The sequence below is a fragment of the Schistocerca gregaria genome, chromosome 1, assembly GCF_023897955.1.
Source record: "Schistocerca gregaria isolate iqSchGreg1 chromosome 1, iqSchGreg1.2, whole genome shotgun sequence".
Taxonomy (NCBI): domain Eukaryota; kingdom Metazoa; phylum Arthropoda; class Insecta; order Orthoptera; family Acrididae; genus Schistocerca; species Schistocerca gregaria.
In genome coordinates, this window is record NC_064920.1 from 848,090,838 (window position 1) to 848,107,882 (window position 17,045).

Genomic DNA, 17,045 nt, shown 5'->3' on the forward strand with positions numbered 1-17,045 from the left:
TAGTCTTGGAAATGGTCTTAAAGAAGAAGTGTGCAATTTACCAAATGATCTGTTAATGTTATCCAGAACAGAAACAAAAGTCACAAATTTTGAAGTCGGCCCACAAGCTCAATACCCAAAACTTGCAGACTTTCCTCTTAAAATAAAATCTTTTTCCAGTGCAACACACATTTGTGGAATTAAATTCTGTTCAGTGTAATGCAGTGACCAATGACTCACTAGAACATCAACTTAGTTTTGCTATAATGCAAATTAAAATCATTATTGGAGAACTTGTCAGAACCAAGTAAATAAAACTAACCCAAGTAGTTATATATCTCATTAATGCAAGTGCAAGAGTTTGAGACAAATAACCAACAAAAATCAAGGTTTTAGCAGAATATGTGTATGATGTTTGCATACAGGAAATAGGTAAGGCTTGCGACCGATGATGACTGGCAGTCATCCATGCAGTTGGCTGACTTGGTTGTGGCAGGACAATGACAGCACCGCACAAGTCAAGTTGGAGGGGCAAGCACTTACAGAAGGGTAGTGGCCTGTGAGCCATGCTCTAAGGGAATGTCCTCAAACAATTTGCAAGATAATGCCTCAGGAACCAAAGGTAATTCCATCATTGAGTTTGCTTGGTAATATGAACAACCCAGTAAGATGATCATCTAGTATCCCTAACCACAAATTCAATGAGAAACATTGCTCATGTGGAGACTTATGCACAGCATGTAGTTTGGAGCTGAATGACTCCCAATGTGGAAGTTGTGATACACACACTATCATGTGTGAAGGTTGCTTCATGTTTAAATAAAATGTTATTGTCAAACATAGGGTTGCCTACAGCTTGTTGCATCTGCTAACAGAATATTTGTCTAGAACTGAAGTCTGCCTCACTTAGACACTGAACTTGTTGGGGGTGGTATGGACACATAGCATAGCGATGCATTATCTCCAAACTGTACTGTGGCTAATTTCAGGAATTTGTGTGGCAAGTCTCCTTGTCGAGATTCTTGGAGAATATCCAGTTTCTTCCAATACCACATCTTCAAGTATAGGTGTAATTCATGCAGGCCTAACTGCTCCTGCAACATGTGCAAAACTCAGTTTCTTAGAGGCACTGATGCATCCTTGTAAATGTTCTGACTCTCAGGTGCCTTCAGGCTGGGTAAATGTCTTGTTACAAGTATGCATTGAATTGCTGTTAGCCTTACCATACATGAAATGCATATCCACATACTCCTTGTTATTGTAATGTTGCATTTCACCACCAATGCCTTACAATAAAACTGACACTCTGCAAACAACTGACATGAGTGGCACTCTGTGTGCTGTACTGTTGTATCCATTCTGCTTACAGCTCCATGTCCCAAAAATGTGAATGTACACTACACCATAGACCAGTGTGGAATGTTTACACAGATTCACATTACTAGTGGCTGGTAACCACAACACTGCAATTATCTCACAAATAGTTTGTTTGTGGACCTATGTTTACTGAGGTATTTTGCATCTAGTATTGTGTACTTTCAACTGTATGCTTTTTCACCATTAATTATGATACAGCCTATATGTGTGTGTGTAAATTATGGTACAGCCTGTGTGTGTGTGTGTGTGTGTGTGTGTGTGTGTGTGTGTGTGTTTGTTTTTAATCAGTGATGAATGGAGCAGCAACAATATGAAATAATGTACACCAAATTTTACGATCAGTAGAACTGAATGATGTTGGCCACACTTCTAACACGCTAACTGAAGTTTTGGACAGAATTTCAGCTTTTTTATGTGCAGTTGTGAACATAAATATAGGTGGAAAGGATGAAATTATTAACAATTTTGAGAGTATTTTGAATATGTTTGACATCACCTAATTGTTACGTGATGGTGTGAGGGTAACCTAAAATTTAGCATCAGTCTTAGACCATGTACTTACAGATATCAATAGTGAAATTTGCGGTGTATATATAAAAGACCTTGATCTATCATTAAGGCCAGGTAATGAAGCTAACAACAACAACTGAGTTAGAAAACTGCTGCGGAAGCAAAGGGAACTTCACAGCAAACATAAACATAGCCAAAGCCTTGCAGACAAACAAAAATTACGCGAAGCGAAATGTAGTGTGAGGAGGGCTATGCGAGAGGCTTTCAATGAATTCGAAAGTAAAGTTCTATGTACTGACTTGGCAGAAAATCCTAAGAAATTTTGGTCCTATGTCAAAGCGGTAGGTGGATCAAAACAAAATGTCCAGACACTCTGTGACCAAAATGGTACTGAAACAGGATGACAGACTAAAGGCCGAAATACTAAATGTCTTCTTCCAAAGCTGTTTCACAGAGAAAGACTGCACTGTGCTTCCTTCTCTAGATTGTCGGACAGTTGACAAAATGGTAGATATCGAAATAGACGACAGAGGGATAGAGAAACAATTAAAATCGTTCAAAAGAGGAAAGGCCGCTGGTCCTGATGGGATACCAGTTCGATTTTACACAGAGTACGCAAAGGAACTTGCCCCCCTTCTTGCAGCAGTGTACCGTAGGTCTCTAGAAGAGCGAAGCGTTCCAAAGGATTGGAAAAGGGCACAGGTCATCCCCGTTTTCAATAAGGGACGTCGAACAGATGTGCAGAACTATAGACCTATATCTCTAACGTCGATCAGTTGTAGAATTTTGGAACACGTATTATGTTCGAGTATAATGTCTTTTCTGGAGACTAGAAATCTACTCTGTAGGAATCAGTATGGGTTTCGAAAAAGACGGTCGTGTGAAACCCAGCTCGCGCTATTCATCCACGAGACTCAGAGGGCCTTAGACACGGGTTCACAGGTAGATGCCGTGTTTCTTGACTTCCGCAAGGCGTTTGACACAGTTCCCCACAGTCGTTTAATGAACAAAGTAAGAGCATACAGACTATCAGATCAATTGTGTGATTGGATTGAGGAGTTCCTAGATAACAGAACGCAGCATGTCATTCTCAATGGAGAGAAGTCTTCCGAAGTAAGAGTGATTTCAGGTGTGCCGCAGGGGAGTGTCATAGGACCGTTGCTATTCACAATATACATAAATGACCTGGTGGATGACATCGGAAGTTCACTGAGGCTTTTTGCAGATGATGCTGCGATGTATCGAGAGGTTGCAACAATGGGAAATTGTACTGAAATGCAGGAGGATCTGCAGCGAATTGATGCATGGTGCACGGAATGACAATTGAATCTCAATGTAGAGAAGTGTAATGTGCTGCGAATACATAGAAAGATAGATCCCTTATCATTTAGCTACAAAATAGCAGGTCAGCAACTGGAAGCAGTTAATTCCATAAATTATCTGAGAGTACGCATTAGGAGTGATTTAAAATGGAATGATCATATAAAGTTGATCGTCGGTAAAGCAGATGCCAGACTGAGATTCATTGGAAGAATCCTAAGGAAATGCAATCCGACAACAAAGGAAGTAGGTTACAGTACGCTTGTTCGCCCACTGCTTGAATACTGCTCAGCAGTGTGGGATCCGCACCAGATAGGGTTGATAGAAGAGATAGAGAAGATCCAACGGAGAGCAGCGCGCTTCGTTACAGGATCATTTAGTAATCGCGAAAGCGTTACGGAGATGATAGATAAACTCCAGTGGAAGACTCTGCAGGAGAGATGCTCAGAAGCCCAGTACGGGCTTTTGTTAAAGTTTCAAGGACATATCTTCACTGAAGAGTCAAGCAGTATATTGCTCCCTCCTTCGTATATCTCGCGAAGAGACCATGAGGATAAAATCAGAGAGATTAGAGCCCACACAGAAGCATACCGACAATCCTTCTTTCCACGTACAATACGAGATTGGAATAGAAGGGAGAACCGAAAGAGGTACTCAGGGTACCCTCCGCCACACACCGTCAGGTGGCTTGCGGAGTATGGATGTAGATGTAGATGTAGATGTAAAGGCATGTTTGGAAAAATCCCATAAAACTGCAGGCTTAGAAGAGAATCATCTCTAAGACTAAAATAAATATGTTTTCAATGGGGTATTGACAAATCAAACTGAGATGAGTTATGTACAGAAAACAATGTTGATGCTAACTACAAAGCAGCACTTTCACAAGGTAGATTGTGTAACAGTCACATTTTTAGACCTGTGAAAGGTGTTTGGTGCTATCAACCATGAAACATTACTAAAGAGGATGTTTAGAGGAATAGTTAAAGAATGGCCCCATGCATACTTGGAAAATAGAGTGCAAAAGGTAGAGATAAGCCGCACTTCAGATGATGCTAGATTTTTAGTGAAACATTATCAGACCCCACAGACATTATCACAGGTGTGTCAAATGGGTATATACCAGGACCAGTTCTGTTTTTGATATATATCAGTGACTTTCCAAAAAATAGAAGTTATGAAAAAAAAATTATCTTTATTGATGACAGCAACATTACAGTCACTGATAAAATATCGTACCTAGTTGAGAAGGCTAATGAAACCTCACAGATATCTACAGTTGGGCAGTTGTAATAAATTAGCATTGAACGTAAAGAAAGCTAATAGCCTGAATTTCAACTTGAAGATGAAAAATAACTGTCACTTTGATCATAAATGATAAACCTGTAGGCTTTGTAACAAAAATTTAAGTTTTCAAAGATTAATATTGATTGTCAGTTGACATGAATTTAACACGCAGTGATCCTGGAAAGAGAATGTCATCAGCATGTTATGTCCTTAAAGTTCTATTTTTAGCGCCTTCTGGTTACATACGTTCAATTCTCAGTTGTGGAGTTCTGTTCTCACTGACATAATCAATTATTTACATTTGTTGTGACATATCAGTACAATTTTTTTCAATTTCTAAGAAAATTCTTTACTGGCATGCTCACATATGAGGTCCAGATCCATTATGTGTGTGTATATATACACACACACACACACACACACACAGAGAGAGAGAGAGAGAGAGAGAGAGAGAGTAATTCGCTACATCCATAAATGTTAAACTATGTTTATTTCTGGGAAAAATAGTACATAATTTCATCACCATATTAGTATTAAGATCTTACTCCAGTTATATTTTAGATTACTCGAGTGCTCTATTAACACTTCCATGTCCTGACTGTATACCTTTCACAATAGAAGTTTTTCTTAATTTTTTACATTCTTCTCACAAACTGAACAAATGAGCTGACACACTTGCAGATGTACTGGAATCATGTTTTAGATAAGTGGAGATGAAGTCATTGAGAGCTATCGTGTATTAGATTTTGTGTTTTTTTCCAAAATGACTGTAGGTGGCTGCAGGGATGGTTCTTTTGATAATGCCACTGCCATTTGTCAGTTTTTAAATACAACTTTAAAATAATCAAATGTAAGTTAGCTTTATCACTAAGCCAATGTATTTATAGTAATCATCTGCTGTGGTAATAAAAACAAATGAGACATATTAGATGAAGTTAATATGATTACTGAGTGATGTGGCACACTGATTCAGACAATGGATTCGCTTTCATGGAAACTGGGGTTCAAATCTGCATCTAACCATTTCCAAAATTGTTTAAGACCAATGCCATAATAGTTTCTAGGAAAGGGACGTGCTCAGTTTCCTTCTGTGTCCTTCCTCAGTCTCAGCTTGCGCACCATCTCTAATGACCTTGTTGTCAATGGTATGCTAAACCCTCATATTCCTTGCTTTCTTTTCCCCATATGATGATTTACATGTTGCCAGTGCAAAACTAATGCTTGAAGCAAGTAGCTTATTAAGATATAATTTTATTTAAACAATTTTTTCTATATTTTAGTATGTTGGGATGGCCTTTATATTAACTCATTGTTAGGGAAGCTGCACAAAGCACAGCCATTGCACAGCAGTTATTTACAAGAAAGTCTTGTGTTACCAGCGCTATTGCGATTCATATTCCATAAATCCATTTTTGCATGGTAAAACATGGATGTGGAATTAGTGAACACATTTACATAATTCATTAATATGTTTGTATCATTGGGGTCCATGAACAAAGATTAAGAATATAAATTAGAAAATAATAATAATGAAAAAAAGCACTCTGTAGGTTCTAATTACAATCACAAACATAGGTTAAGAAAAAATTTTCAGGTATTATCTAAACAGTTATTTATCAATTAAAAAAGACCATCTTCTTGATTTACAGAGAACAATTCAATTAAAGCAGCAAGTTACATTAAAGCAGGAATACACAGAAATACATGGAGAATAATCTTATCTATCTCTGCTAAAGAATTCATCTAGAGAATAGAAACTTTTTTCAAGAAAGAACTCCTTTAGCTTACTTTTAAATAGAATTTTATTACATTGTAACACCAAATATTACTTGTAAGTGTGCTGAAGATTTTTAAGTGTGTTGAAGATTTCTGTGCGTGTGTATTTTACATCTTTTTGCCTCAGTGACAAATTTTTCAGGTCACAATGTACATCACATTTCCATCTGGTGTTATGATGATTCATTTAATATTGAGAAGGATTGTGAAGCATGAATATCATGATTTAAAAGAGATATTGGCCAACGGCCTAGCTGCTGCGATAACACTGGTTCCCGTCATATCACTTAAGTTAAGCACTGTTGGGCTGGGCTAGCACTTGGATGGGTGACCATCCAGTCTGCCATTCACTGTTGGCAAGTGGGGTGTACTCAGCCCTTATGAGGTAAACTGAGGAGCTACTTGATTGAGAAGTAGTGGCTCTGGTCTGGGAAACTGACTTACGGCCAGGAGAGCAGTGTGCTGACCACATGCCCCTCCATATCCGCACCCAGTGATGCCTATGGGCTGAGGATGACATGGCGGCCGGTTGGTACCGTTCGGCCTTCATGGCCTGTTCGGAAGGAGTTTAGTTTTTAAAAGAGATATTGTGAGGTATTGGATGGTATCCCTAATTGCTTAAAAAGATTATGATGTGAGGCTCTTGGAGTTGCTCTACACAAAATTTGGAAAACCTTTTTATGACTTGCAGAGGCTTTTTTCAACAGCGGTGAATTGCTCCAGTTTATTCCATAACACACAAGTGAATGGAAGTAACCAAAATAGGCAGATTTTGAGATATTGGTGTCTCCAATTTTGGTGCTTATCCAGGTGGCAGATGTTACTGAGCTAAGCATTTTCTGGGCTTCGTGGATGTGGTGTTCACAGTTAAGCATGTGATCTATATGGACACCTAAGAATTTTGGACACTGTACCCTCTGCATCTGCTGGCTCTCACATGCAGTGTTTATCTCCTGTTGGCTATTTTGTGATCAGAATGGAAATGAATGTAATGGATCTTGCTTAGGTTTATTGATAGAGACTTTTTTGTGAACTTGTTGAGAACATCTGCAAGTAATTGGTTGACATCTAACTCTGGGTCAGTGGATGTTTTATTATCTGTCACAATATTTGTGTCATTTGCAAACATTGTGAAGTTGCTTGGTTTGTTTGAGGACAGAGGCAGGTTGTTAATATATGTGAGAAATAGCAAGGGACCAGGACAGAACCTTGTGGAACTCCATAATGTACTGTTCCCCAGTTGGACTCTGCCCCTCCTAGCTGCATGTTGTTACCATCTAACACTATTTTCTGTTGAAAGCATAGGCATCCATGGTAACTGTCACAGTCAGTAAAATCCTTCTGGGTCTGTGACTGCATTGTCAATGAGTGAAACTTCCAATGTTCCAGCCACTATTGCAAGTGACGTTCCTCAGGGTGCCTTTTTTCCCATACTGCTGAATGAGAAAAGTGTGGTTCTTATATGCTGGCAGAAGAGGCTATTATCAGACTCTGATTGGCTATTGATGATTAGGAGTAGGGGTTTTGGACATCCTTTATTGGTGTTTTCACTGTTTCTAACATTGGTGGAAATAGACGTTTTTGACTGGTGTTTAGTTTGTTAATTGCCACGGATGGAAATAGGCAAATGAGAATTGGGTGGCAGTTGTGACATAGCATTGTTTACTTCCTGCCAAGTGCCAGCTAAGATGTGCCAGTACTTGATGTATCTGTGGCTGCTGTGGTCTGCTGCATGCCTGTGTATGTTGCTTTGCCTGACCTACAGTTCTGTAGCACTGTTGCTGCTGTCAACCAAGACACCAGAAGTCAGTACCCATCCTCTCTGTTCACTTTGGCACCTCACTTAGCTATTTCTATCAATTTTCTAGTCTTCCTCTTGAGGGCAAGAGGTTGTTTCTCCATTATGTGGGTTCTCGAAATCCTATATGTTTGCCTAACTCATCCTCGCAGAACACCAGGATGAGTGCAACAAACAGGTAGAATTTCAAGTAGCTCACATACTGGCAAATCAATTTACGTGGAAGATTAGAGAGGCAATTATAAGAGATAAGCAACCTGTCAACATGAATGGAGAGGGTGTCTACTGACTTGTGGCATCTTGGTTGCCAGCAGTAATAGCACCATGGAACGGCAGCTCATGCATAGCAACACACACAGACATGCAGGGAGGAACCACACCGGTCTCAGGTACTGGCATGCCTCAGCCAGCACTTGGCACACAAATCAGGAATGTCTCCTCTCACCAGTGAAAGATATAAAGAAATATAAAGGAGTTTGATAACAGCCTCTTCTGCCAGTATAAAAGAACCACACTTTTATCATTCAGTAGTAAGGAAAAAAAATATCCTGTGGAAGGCCACTTACAATAGTGGCCAGAATGTTGGAGTTTTCCACACTGACAATGCAGTTGCAGACCCATAAGAATTTTATTGACTGTTTTCTGCTGTCTGCCCTGTATATAGGATCTGAGCCAGTTACCCATTTGTCATTGGATTTCTCCGTAAGTATTCTGTGATCAACACATTCAAAGGCCTTAGACAGGTCGCAAAATATGCCAACAGGCAATATCTCCTTGTCAAAGCATTACATAATGCTGTTGGTCAACAAAAATATAGCTTCAGTTGTAGAGATACCTTCTGTGAATCGAAACTGGTTTTTACTAATTATTGTGAAGTGTTTTAGATGATTGATTATCCTTGACGTATATTAATTTTTAGAGGACTTCAGAAAATGCAGTCAAAAGAGAGATAGGGTGATAATTTGTAACATCTGAGGTATCACTTTTTTTTTTGTAGAGGGGCTTTACAGTAGTCATTCTGTCAGGTAAGATACCTTGTTTGAGAGAGGAATTGAATATATGCGTTAGAACTTTACTGAACTCACAGCAAAAGACTTTTAGCTGTTTGCAGGAAATAGTTTCAACAGCAGTTGAATTTTTCCTACTTCAATAAATTATGATTTTTCTTATATCCTGTACTGTTATAGACCCATGCCTGTCTGCTCTAAAGAATTAGGGAAATTATCTACTAGTATTTTTATGGCCCTTTCTAAGGAGCCATTGTGTCCTGTTTTCTCAGCAACACTTTAAAAATGTTCATTAAAATTTTTTGCCAAAATCTCCTGATTTTGTACTTGTTGAGAACAGTTTTGGATCCTATTGAGGCAATTTGCACCAGTCTCACTCATTATCATTTCCCATTTTGATTTTGTTACTAGATTTATTAATTTCGGAACATACATACAAACTTTTCAACTTCTGAGTAATTGTATTTAGTATTTTACATTATTTTTATAGCAGTTTAACTAATTGGGGTTGTCTGAATTTCTGGAAGCAATGTACAGCTCTCATTTCCTTTTGCATGAAATCTTAGTACCAGCGGTTCTTCAGGTCTTTTGATGAGTTTTTGGTCTGAGTCTTATGTATCCTTTTTGGGAATTTACTTTGAACTATCAGTGCCATTCATTACTGAAAAGATTGTGCTTGGAACTGGCATTATTTAAATTATACACAGTTCTCCACTCCATGTCTTGGAGATGATTTAAAAGCTGTATAGTTTCATCATTAATCATCTTTGCTATTTTCCAGTGGATGCCACTTTTATTCTAATAGATTCTTGCACTATTAATAGTGAGTCTTCATCCATCATCCTCAGAGAGACCATTCAGGATTTATCTGGTAATTGTGTCACCTATTTTGGTCTGGTCTATAAATATATTGTCAGTATGCTTGTAAATGAAGTTATTCTAGCAGGGGAACTAACTACAGAAGTTGATTGTATGTGAACATCAAATTTTCCAGATCTGATATGTCTCTGGAATTCATTAGAAAGTTTACATTGATGTCCTAAAGCACTATCACATCTCTTCAGTGTCAGACCATGTGTATTAGGAGAGTGCTTAACTGCTAAATGAAAAAGACTCAAGTTCCCTGAAGGTGTTCTGTATTCTGTTATTACTGATATGTGAGAATTATTGTAATCATATCTTCTATGGCACACACTTCCAAATTTTGTTCTAAGCAATAATTCTGCACATAAATTGCCCTAAACCTGACATTGTTTTTAATATAGATGGCAGCACTACCTTTTTCTTTATGTTTTCTACAGAATAACATTGCTAAGTAATTATTTATCACAAGTTTTTTTCTGTGCGAGAATTAATATGGTGCTCACTAAAGCACAGAAAATGGGCATGACCTAAACCTCGTGGCTCATGGACACTGATTGTAAATTCATTGACAGTACTGCAGAGGCTTCTAATGGTTCGATGATAAATTTCCAGTTTTGTTTCGTAGAAAGAGTTACAGATTTTTCTCTAAAACATAAATTTCAGTTGAAGGTCTGGGCTAGGTATTTTTCACTATCAATTTCTCCAAGGAGTTCTGTTTCCATACACTGAAACATTGGGAAGAAGCAGTCATATCTTAATTTTCACCAGCCAGTTGTCAAATGTAGTCTGTTTATACCCATCCCTACAATTTTATTGTGTTTTAGTGCACTCTTTGTTCAAATCTGATTGTCCTGAGTTCACCTTATCCTTGCATTTGCAATGATGACACAAATTATAGTTGCTATACAATTTTTCCCATTCTAGTTGAGGTGAAAGCTATAGTGGTCTAAAGTTCTTTATCAAATTTGTATACTGCAGTCCTGTGAATATTTGCAAAACTGTCGCAGGTTTCAGCATAATGTCTATTTGTAGCTATTACTGCCTTGTTTGCACATGAGGATTGTATTAAGTCATGTCTGTGTGGAACATAAGTACAGTTACATTAGAATGCTTCAGGTGGTTTAGAGCTGTTCTTTAGACTTTAACAGCATGCAGACCTTTGTTGTATGCAACATCTAATCTAATCTAATCTAATTTCAAGCACCACAGATCACAATGTACTCTTCCTTCATTATCTGTGCTGTTCATTGGTCAATGCGAGCACCTAGCTTGATATAATCTGAGGCCCTTACCTTGTTGTAAGCATTATTTTTTGTTTTGAGGGCAACACCTCTAAGATGACTATCACCTAGTAAAAATAAATTCTTTGTTCCAGCAGCATTTGTTGTATTACTTACATTTTCCTTCTATTTGGGCATGGGAATCATATTGTTTTTATTTTGGAGTTGTGATTGTAGCTGGCATGAACACACAGTTTGCCTAGTTTTTGCAAGCTTTTCCTCCTGCCATATAATTTGATTATAAGTCGATCAAGTTCTTTGATGCAGCACATGAGAATTTTTTACTGTAGACGACATAGTGTATATGCTATGGTTTGTGCAGCGAGCAGAATATGTTAGGGTGCTGGTATTAGTAGCATTATATTCGGCTGATAGTATTACTGCCTCTTGTTTGTTTTCTCCCTGTCACCTGTGCTTTAAAAAGTAAATATTTACTTTTGTGAATCATCTTCCTATCTTCTTATACTTGTTCTTCTTCCTCCTCTTCCTCACTCTTCATATTGTCTCCTCATTGAGTGTTAACTGTACGCAGATTTCTGCATAGTAATGGTGTGCATATCTTTTTCCAGATTGTGTCACTCTCAAAGGTTAAAACTCCTGGAAAACTGCAGAAATTTATTACAAATTTTTTCAGGGTTCTTACAATAGGAATGACTGCAATAGCAACACAGGTGCCTTCTGTGAGTAACTTTGAATATGCAAAATAAACTTAGCTTTAGCTTACTAATTTATTATGAAAATGCACAAATTTTATTCTTGTGCAAGAAATATGTTATGCTCTTGCATTTTTTAGTTTCCATTAAGCATTTAGTGTTATTCTGCACTATTTTATTGTTTTATAAAAATGAACCATATTTTTTCTGAATCTCAAAAACACTACTAATTTCTGTGACAAGATTAATTTCTAGCAGTGCAATGATGATGATTTGTTGCGGAAGTTATAAGATTTATGAGGGTGTGCTGAAAAGTGGTCCTCCAAATTTTTATTCTGTTTTCAAAATTTGTCATGCATATTACCAATTGATTTTCCCTCTTTACTGACTTAAGCTGCAAGCTTTTGCTGCTAGAAGGCTCAGAATTGTAGTGTGTAACATGGAAGTGTGTGAGAAACAGCATGCTGTAATCGAGTTTCTAACTGCAGAGTAGTTCATCCATATGTGGAGCACCATCACCTTCAGCATTACAGTGCCAGACAACACACAAGAGCACTGCAACACTGCAACAATATGTCATGAGTTCACTGTCATCAATCACCTTCCATACAGTCCTGACTTGGCTCCATCCAATTTCCATCTGTTTCCAAAAGTTAAGGAACACGTTAAAGGACTTTACTTTGGTAGTGATGAAGTGATGGAAGCAGAGGTGAGATTGTGGCTCCATAAACATATTTATTTACACATACTTACTACTCCTCTGGTTGTGCTTTAAGTTTTGGAAACAGATGAAAATCAGGTGGGGCCAAGTTGGGACTTCACGGAGGATGTTCGATGACATGAACCAAAGGCATTGGAGTGTTACAGATGTCATAGTGCTTGGATGTGTGGTCTGGCATTGTCTTGCTGAATGAGAGGATGCTCCGTGTGTGGACAAACTCTTATGAAGCTAGAAGCTTGATTACTGCACACTGTTTCGTACACACCAACATAGTAGCATTGCACAGTGCCAGGACTTTACTTTGGTAGTGATGAAGTGATGGAAGCAGAGGTGAGATTGTGGCTCCATAAACATATTTATTTACACATACTTACTACTCCTCTGGTTGTGCTTTAAGTTTTGGAAACAGATGAAAATCAGGTGGGGCCAAGTTGGGACTTCACGGAGGATGATCGATGACATGAACCAAAGGCATTGGAGTATTACAGATGTCATAGTGCTTGGATGTGTGGTCTGGCATTGTCTTGCTGAATGAGAGGATGCTCCATGTTTGGACAAACTCTTATGAAGCTAGAAGCTTGATTACTGCACACTGTTTCGTACACACCAACATAGTAGCATTGCACAGTGACACGCTACAAACTACAGTTTGGACCCCTGTAGTAGCAGAGGGCTGCGAAAGTTGACCAAGTAACATGCGTGACATGTATTTCTGAACTGACATTGACAACAGAATAAAGAATTTGGAGCCATTACTTTTCAGTGTGACCTCGTACCACTACTACCACCTGCCTGAATTGGCTAGTGGGCCAGGAGGATGCCCCGCCTCATATGGTTTTCAACACACCTATGACTTGCCATTGGCATGTATGAACTTCTACTGAACCTCATCAGTACATGTGAACTTTGCACATGATGTGAAATCCAATGGCAGTGCCTGTGCGAGCACCAGTCTCTAATCACTGTGACATTTGGTAAGCAGAGCCACATGTGTGTGGCAGTAGCTTCTGGATAGTGAGGAGATGCTTCTGGATGCAATGATTGCTCACCAGTTGAATCTTCTGGTGGATAGCTGCTTTATGGGCCGCGTGTCCCCTGTTAACAGTTCACTATAGTTGACAGTGATGCCTGTTATCATGGCAGTTAACCCAGCTGGCAGAAAAGTTTCTCCAAGTCAGTGAGCTCACCATAGGCTATTGGCAGGTAGCATTTGAGGTATCTGCATGGCCTCGAAGATAAAGTATCTAAAGTATTGGGCATCCTTGATAAGGCTGTGACCTTTCAGTGGTGTAGCACACCTTGCCTATCCTGTGCACAGATTTCTCATCAGTATCCAGTTTCCTGTACCATTTCCATGAAAGGCCAAATTGTTCTGGTCACCTTCTTGACAGGAGTGCTCTCTCTCTCTCTCTCTCTCTCTCTCTCTCTCTCTCTCTCTCTCTCTCTCTCTCTCTCTCTCTCTCTCTCCCCCTCCCCCTCCCCCTCTCCCCTCCTCCTCCTCCTCCTCCTCCTCCTCGTCCTCCTCGTCCTCCTCGTCCCCCTCCCCCCCCCCCCCCCTCTCTCCAGTATATCTGTGATCTCCAATTCAGTTGCTCATGAGGGTATAGTTCATAAGATTTGCTATGGTTACATGATTGCAGTTGTGAAAATAAGACCTTAGGGCATGATATTGTAAAATATGGCTATACATGATTGAAAGAAGTGGCTCAGCATCTCCCTAACATTCAATAAGCTCAAAATCTAGCACTGTCAAACACTGGGATGCCAGATGGTGTGTGCCTCGAAGAGCTCAACTAGATAGGGCTTGATTTTAGTTATGTAGATCCAGTGAGGGAAGGGTAAGGATAGAACATGCAGGGACGTGATAGGAACAGCATAGTGTGCTGCTAGATGCAATATTGGGAGACTCCTGGTGCTTCCTTCAGTGGTATAGGAGATGATGATACATGAGTAGAGTAGGTTGAAAGTCCCAGGAGGATGCATGGGACAGATTCCTGTACCTGTGGCTCTTCAGGAATATTTATCATGGGGCAAGAAGTTGGTTAGCAAGGGTTGGTGACATGTGGGTGTGCATTGCTGTATCATGGATTTGTTTGTACATGATACCATCAGAGGAGAAGTAATTGTGGATTAGTATATACCTGGTCATGGTGACGAGGGAGAGGTTGTATGTTTGGGGTCATTTGGGCTTTGGGTAAGGTAGTATGGAGTAGGCTATGGGCATAAGCACAAGTTGGTAAATGAAAAGGAAATGTGAAAAATAAGTAGAGGAAATGGTTGGTGTCATTTATATAAGAGGGTAGGTTACAGGTAATAGGCTGATGATGATCGTCCCCAAGGGAAAAATTCTCCCTGCTGGGACACAGGAAACAGTTACGGTGGAATGTCGGGGATGGTTGGGTTTGTGTACTACAGGGGGTTCAGTAAACAGCCGCAGTGGAACATCATGGGTGGTTGGGTTGAAGTACTTCAAGAAGCATGTAGAAGGAAGTAGCACAAAGGAGTGGTGGGGTGAGGTGGGAGATACATTCAGGGGAAAGGTTCTTGGGTGGCACTAGAGTTTTGAGGAGAGGCTGTAGATTCTGCTGGTTTTCTGGGATTGATCACTATGGCAGTCTTGTTAGTGTACGTATCTGACAACTGGTAGAGTCCTTCCACCAGTTAATCCCTGTACTTCTTGGAGCCTTTGTCAACAGATGGGATTATGAGGTCGGGATCTATTTTTAGGTGATGGGTTGCAGTTCATTCTGAGAATGTGACTTTGGGTCCCTGTTGAAGAATTTGGAGAATAATAAGTTTGACATTAGGAAATCCTGGATAGTTAACTTGGGAAGGTTATGGAGTAGTGGGATGGATCACTGTTAGACAGAGGACTAAATTGAGCAAGGCAGGGTTCAATATTGGTTATTGGTCTTGGATTGAATTCCCAGGGGCTGGGGAAAGGAGAGAAGTTCTTAAACAAGTCCAACATGTTTGAATTTGGGAATGTGAAGGAAGGTAAGGCCTTTGGAAAGAATGGAAACTTTTTTAGGACTGATGTTTTTGGAGGACTGCTTCATGACTGTGTTTGAGGTTCTATTTAGGCTCTGGGTTCTGTCAGTTGTGCAAGGCAAGGTTTCACAGCTCTAAGGAGATGTTTAATGGAGGCTTTTGTTGTGGTGATGGATGGGACTATGAAGTGAATAGATTGGACAGTTTTTTGAGGTGATATTGTGTATGAGATCGACAGTAGGTGCAAAATGGCTAAGCAGGGATAGCTAGAGGACAAATGTAAGGATGTAGAGGCTTATCTCACCAGGGGTAAGATAGATACTGCCTACAGGAAAATTAAAGAGACCTTTGGAGAAAAGAGAACCACTTGTATGAATATCAAGAGCTCAGATGGGAATCCAGTTCTAAGCAAAGAAGGGAAAGCAGAAAGGTGGAAGGGTATATAGGTCTATATAAGGGCGATGTACTTGAGGACAATATTATGGAAATGGAAGAGGATGTAGATGAAGATGAAATGGGAGATATGATACTGCGTGTAGAGTTTGACAGAGCACTGAAAGACCTGAGTCTAAACAAAGCCCCGGAAGTAGACAACAACCCATTAGAACTACTGACAGCCTTGGGAGAGTCAGTCCTGACAAAACTCTACCATCTGGTGAGCAAGATATACGAGACAGGTGAAATACCCTCAGACTTCAAGAAGAATATAATAATTCCAATCCCAAAGAAAGCAGGTGTTGACAGATGTGAAAATTACCGAACTATCAGTTTAATAAGTCACGGCTGCTAACACAAATTCTTTACAGACGAAGGGAAAAACTAGTAGAAACCGACCTCGGGGAAGATCAGTTTGGATACCGTAGAAATATTGGAACACGAGAGGCAATACTGACCCTACGACTTATCTTAGAAGCTAGATTAAGGAAAGGCAAACCTCCATTTCTAGCATTTGCAGACTTGGAAAAAGCTGTTGACAACATTGACTGGCATACTCTCTTTCAAATTCTGAAGGCGGCAGGGGTAAAATACAGGGAGCGAAAGTCTATTTACAATTTGTACAGAAACCAGATGGCAGTTATAAGAGTTGAGGGACACGAAAGGGAGCAGTGGTTGCGAAGGGTGTGAGACAGGGTTTTAGTCTCTCCCTGATGTTATTCAATCTGTATATTGAGCAAGCAGTGAAGGAAACAAAAGAAAAATTTGGAGTAGGTATTAAAATCCATGGAGAAGAAATAAAAACTTTGAGGTTCGCCGATGACATTGTAATTCTGTCAGAGATAGCAAAGGACTTGGAAGAGCAGTTGAGTGGAATGGATAGTGTCTTGAAAGGAGTATTTAAGATGAACATCAACAAAAGCAAAACGAGGATAATGGAATGTAGTTGAATTAAGTCGGGTAATGCTGAGGGAATTAGGTTAGGAAATGAGACACTTAAAGTAGTAAATGAGTTTTGCTATTTGGGGAGCAAAATAACTGATGATGGTC

General features: G+C 39.5%; 1 protein-coding gene across 1 annotated transcript in view; it reads left to right on the forward strand.

Moving 5' to 3' along the window:
• The window catches only part of LOC126272672 (cytochrome c oxidase assembly protein COX18, mitochondrial), an 84,411-nt gene that overhangs the window by 58,721 nt on the left and 8,645 nt on the right, over window positions 1-17,045 (forward strand). The window contains exon 5 of the mRNA XM_049975693.1: window positions 11,765-11,875. Coding sequence (XP_049831650.1) covers window positions 11,765-11,875 — 111 coding nt within the window. The remainder of the gene's footprint in view (window positions 1-11,764; window positions 11,876-17,045) is intronic.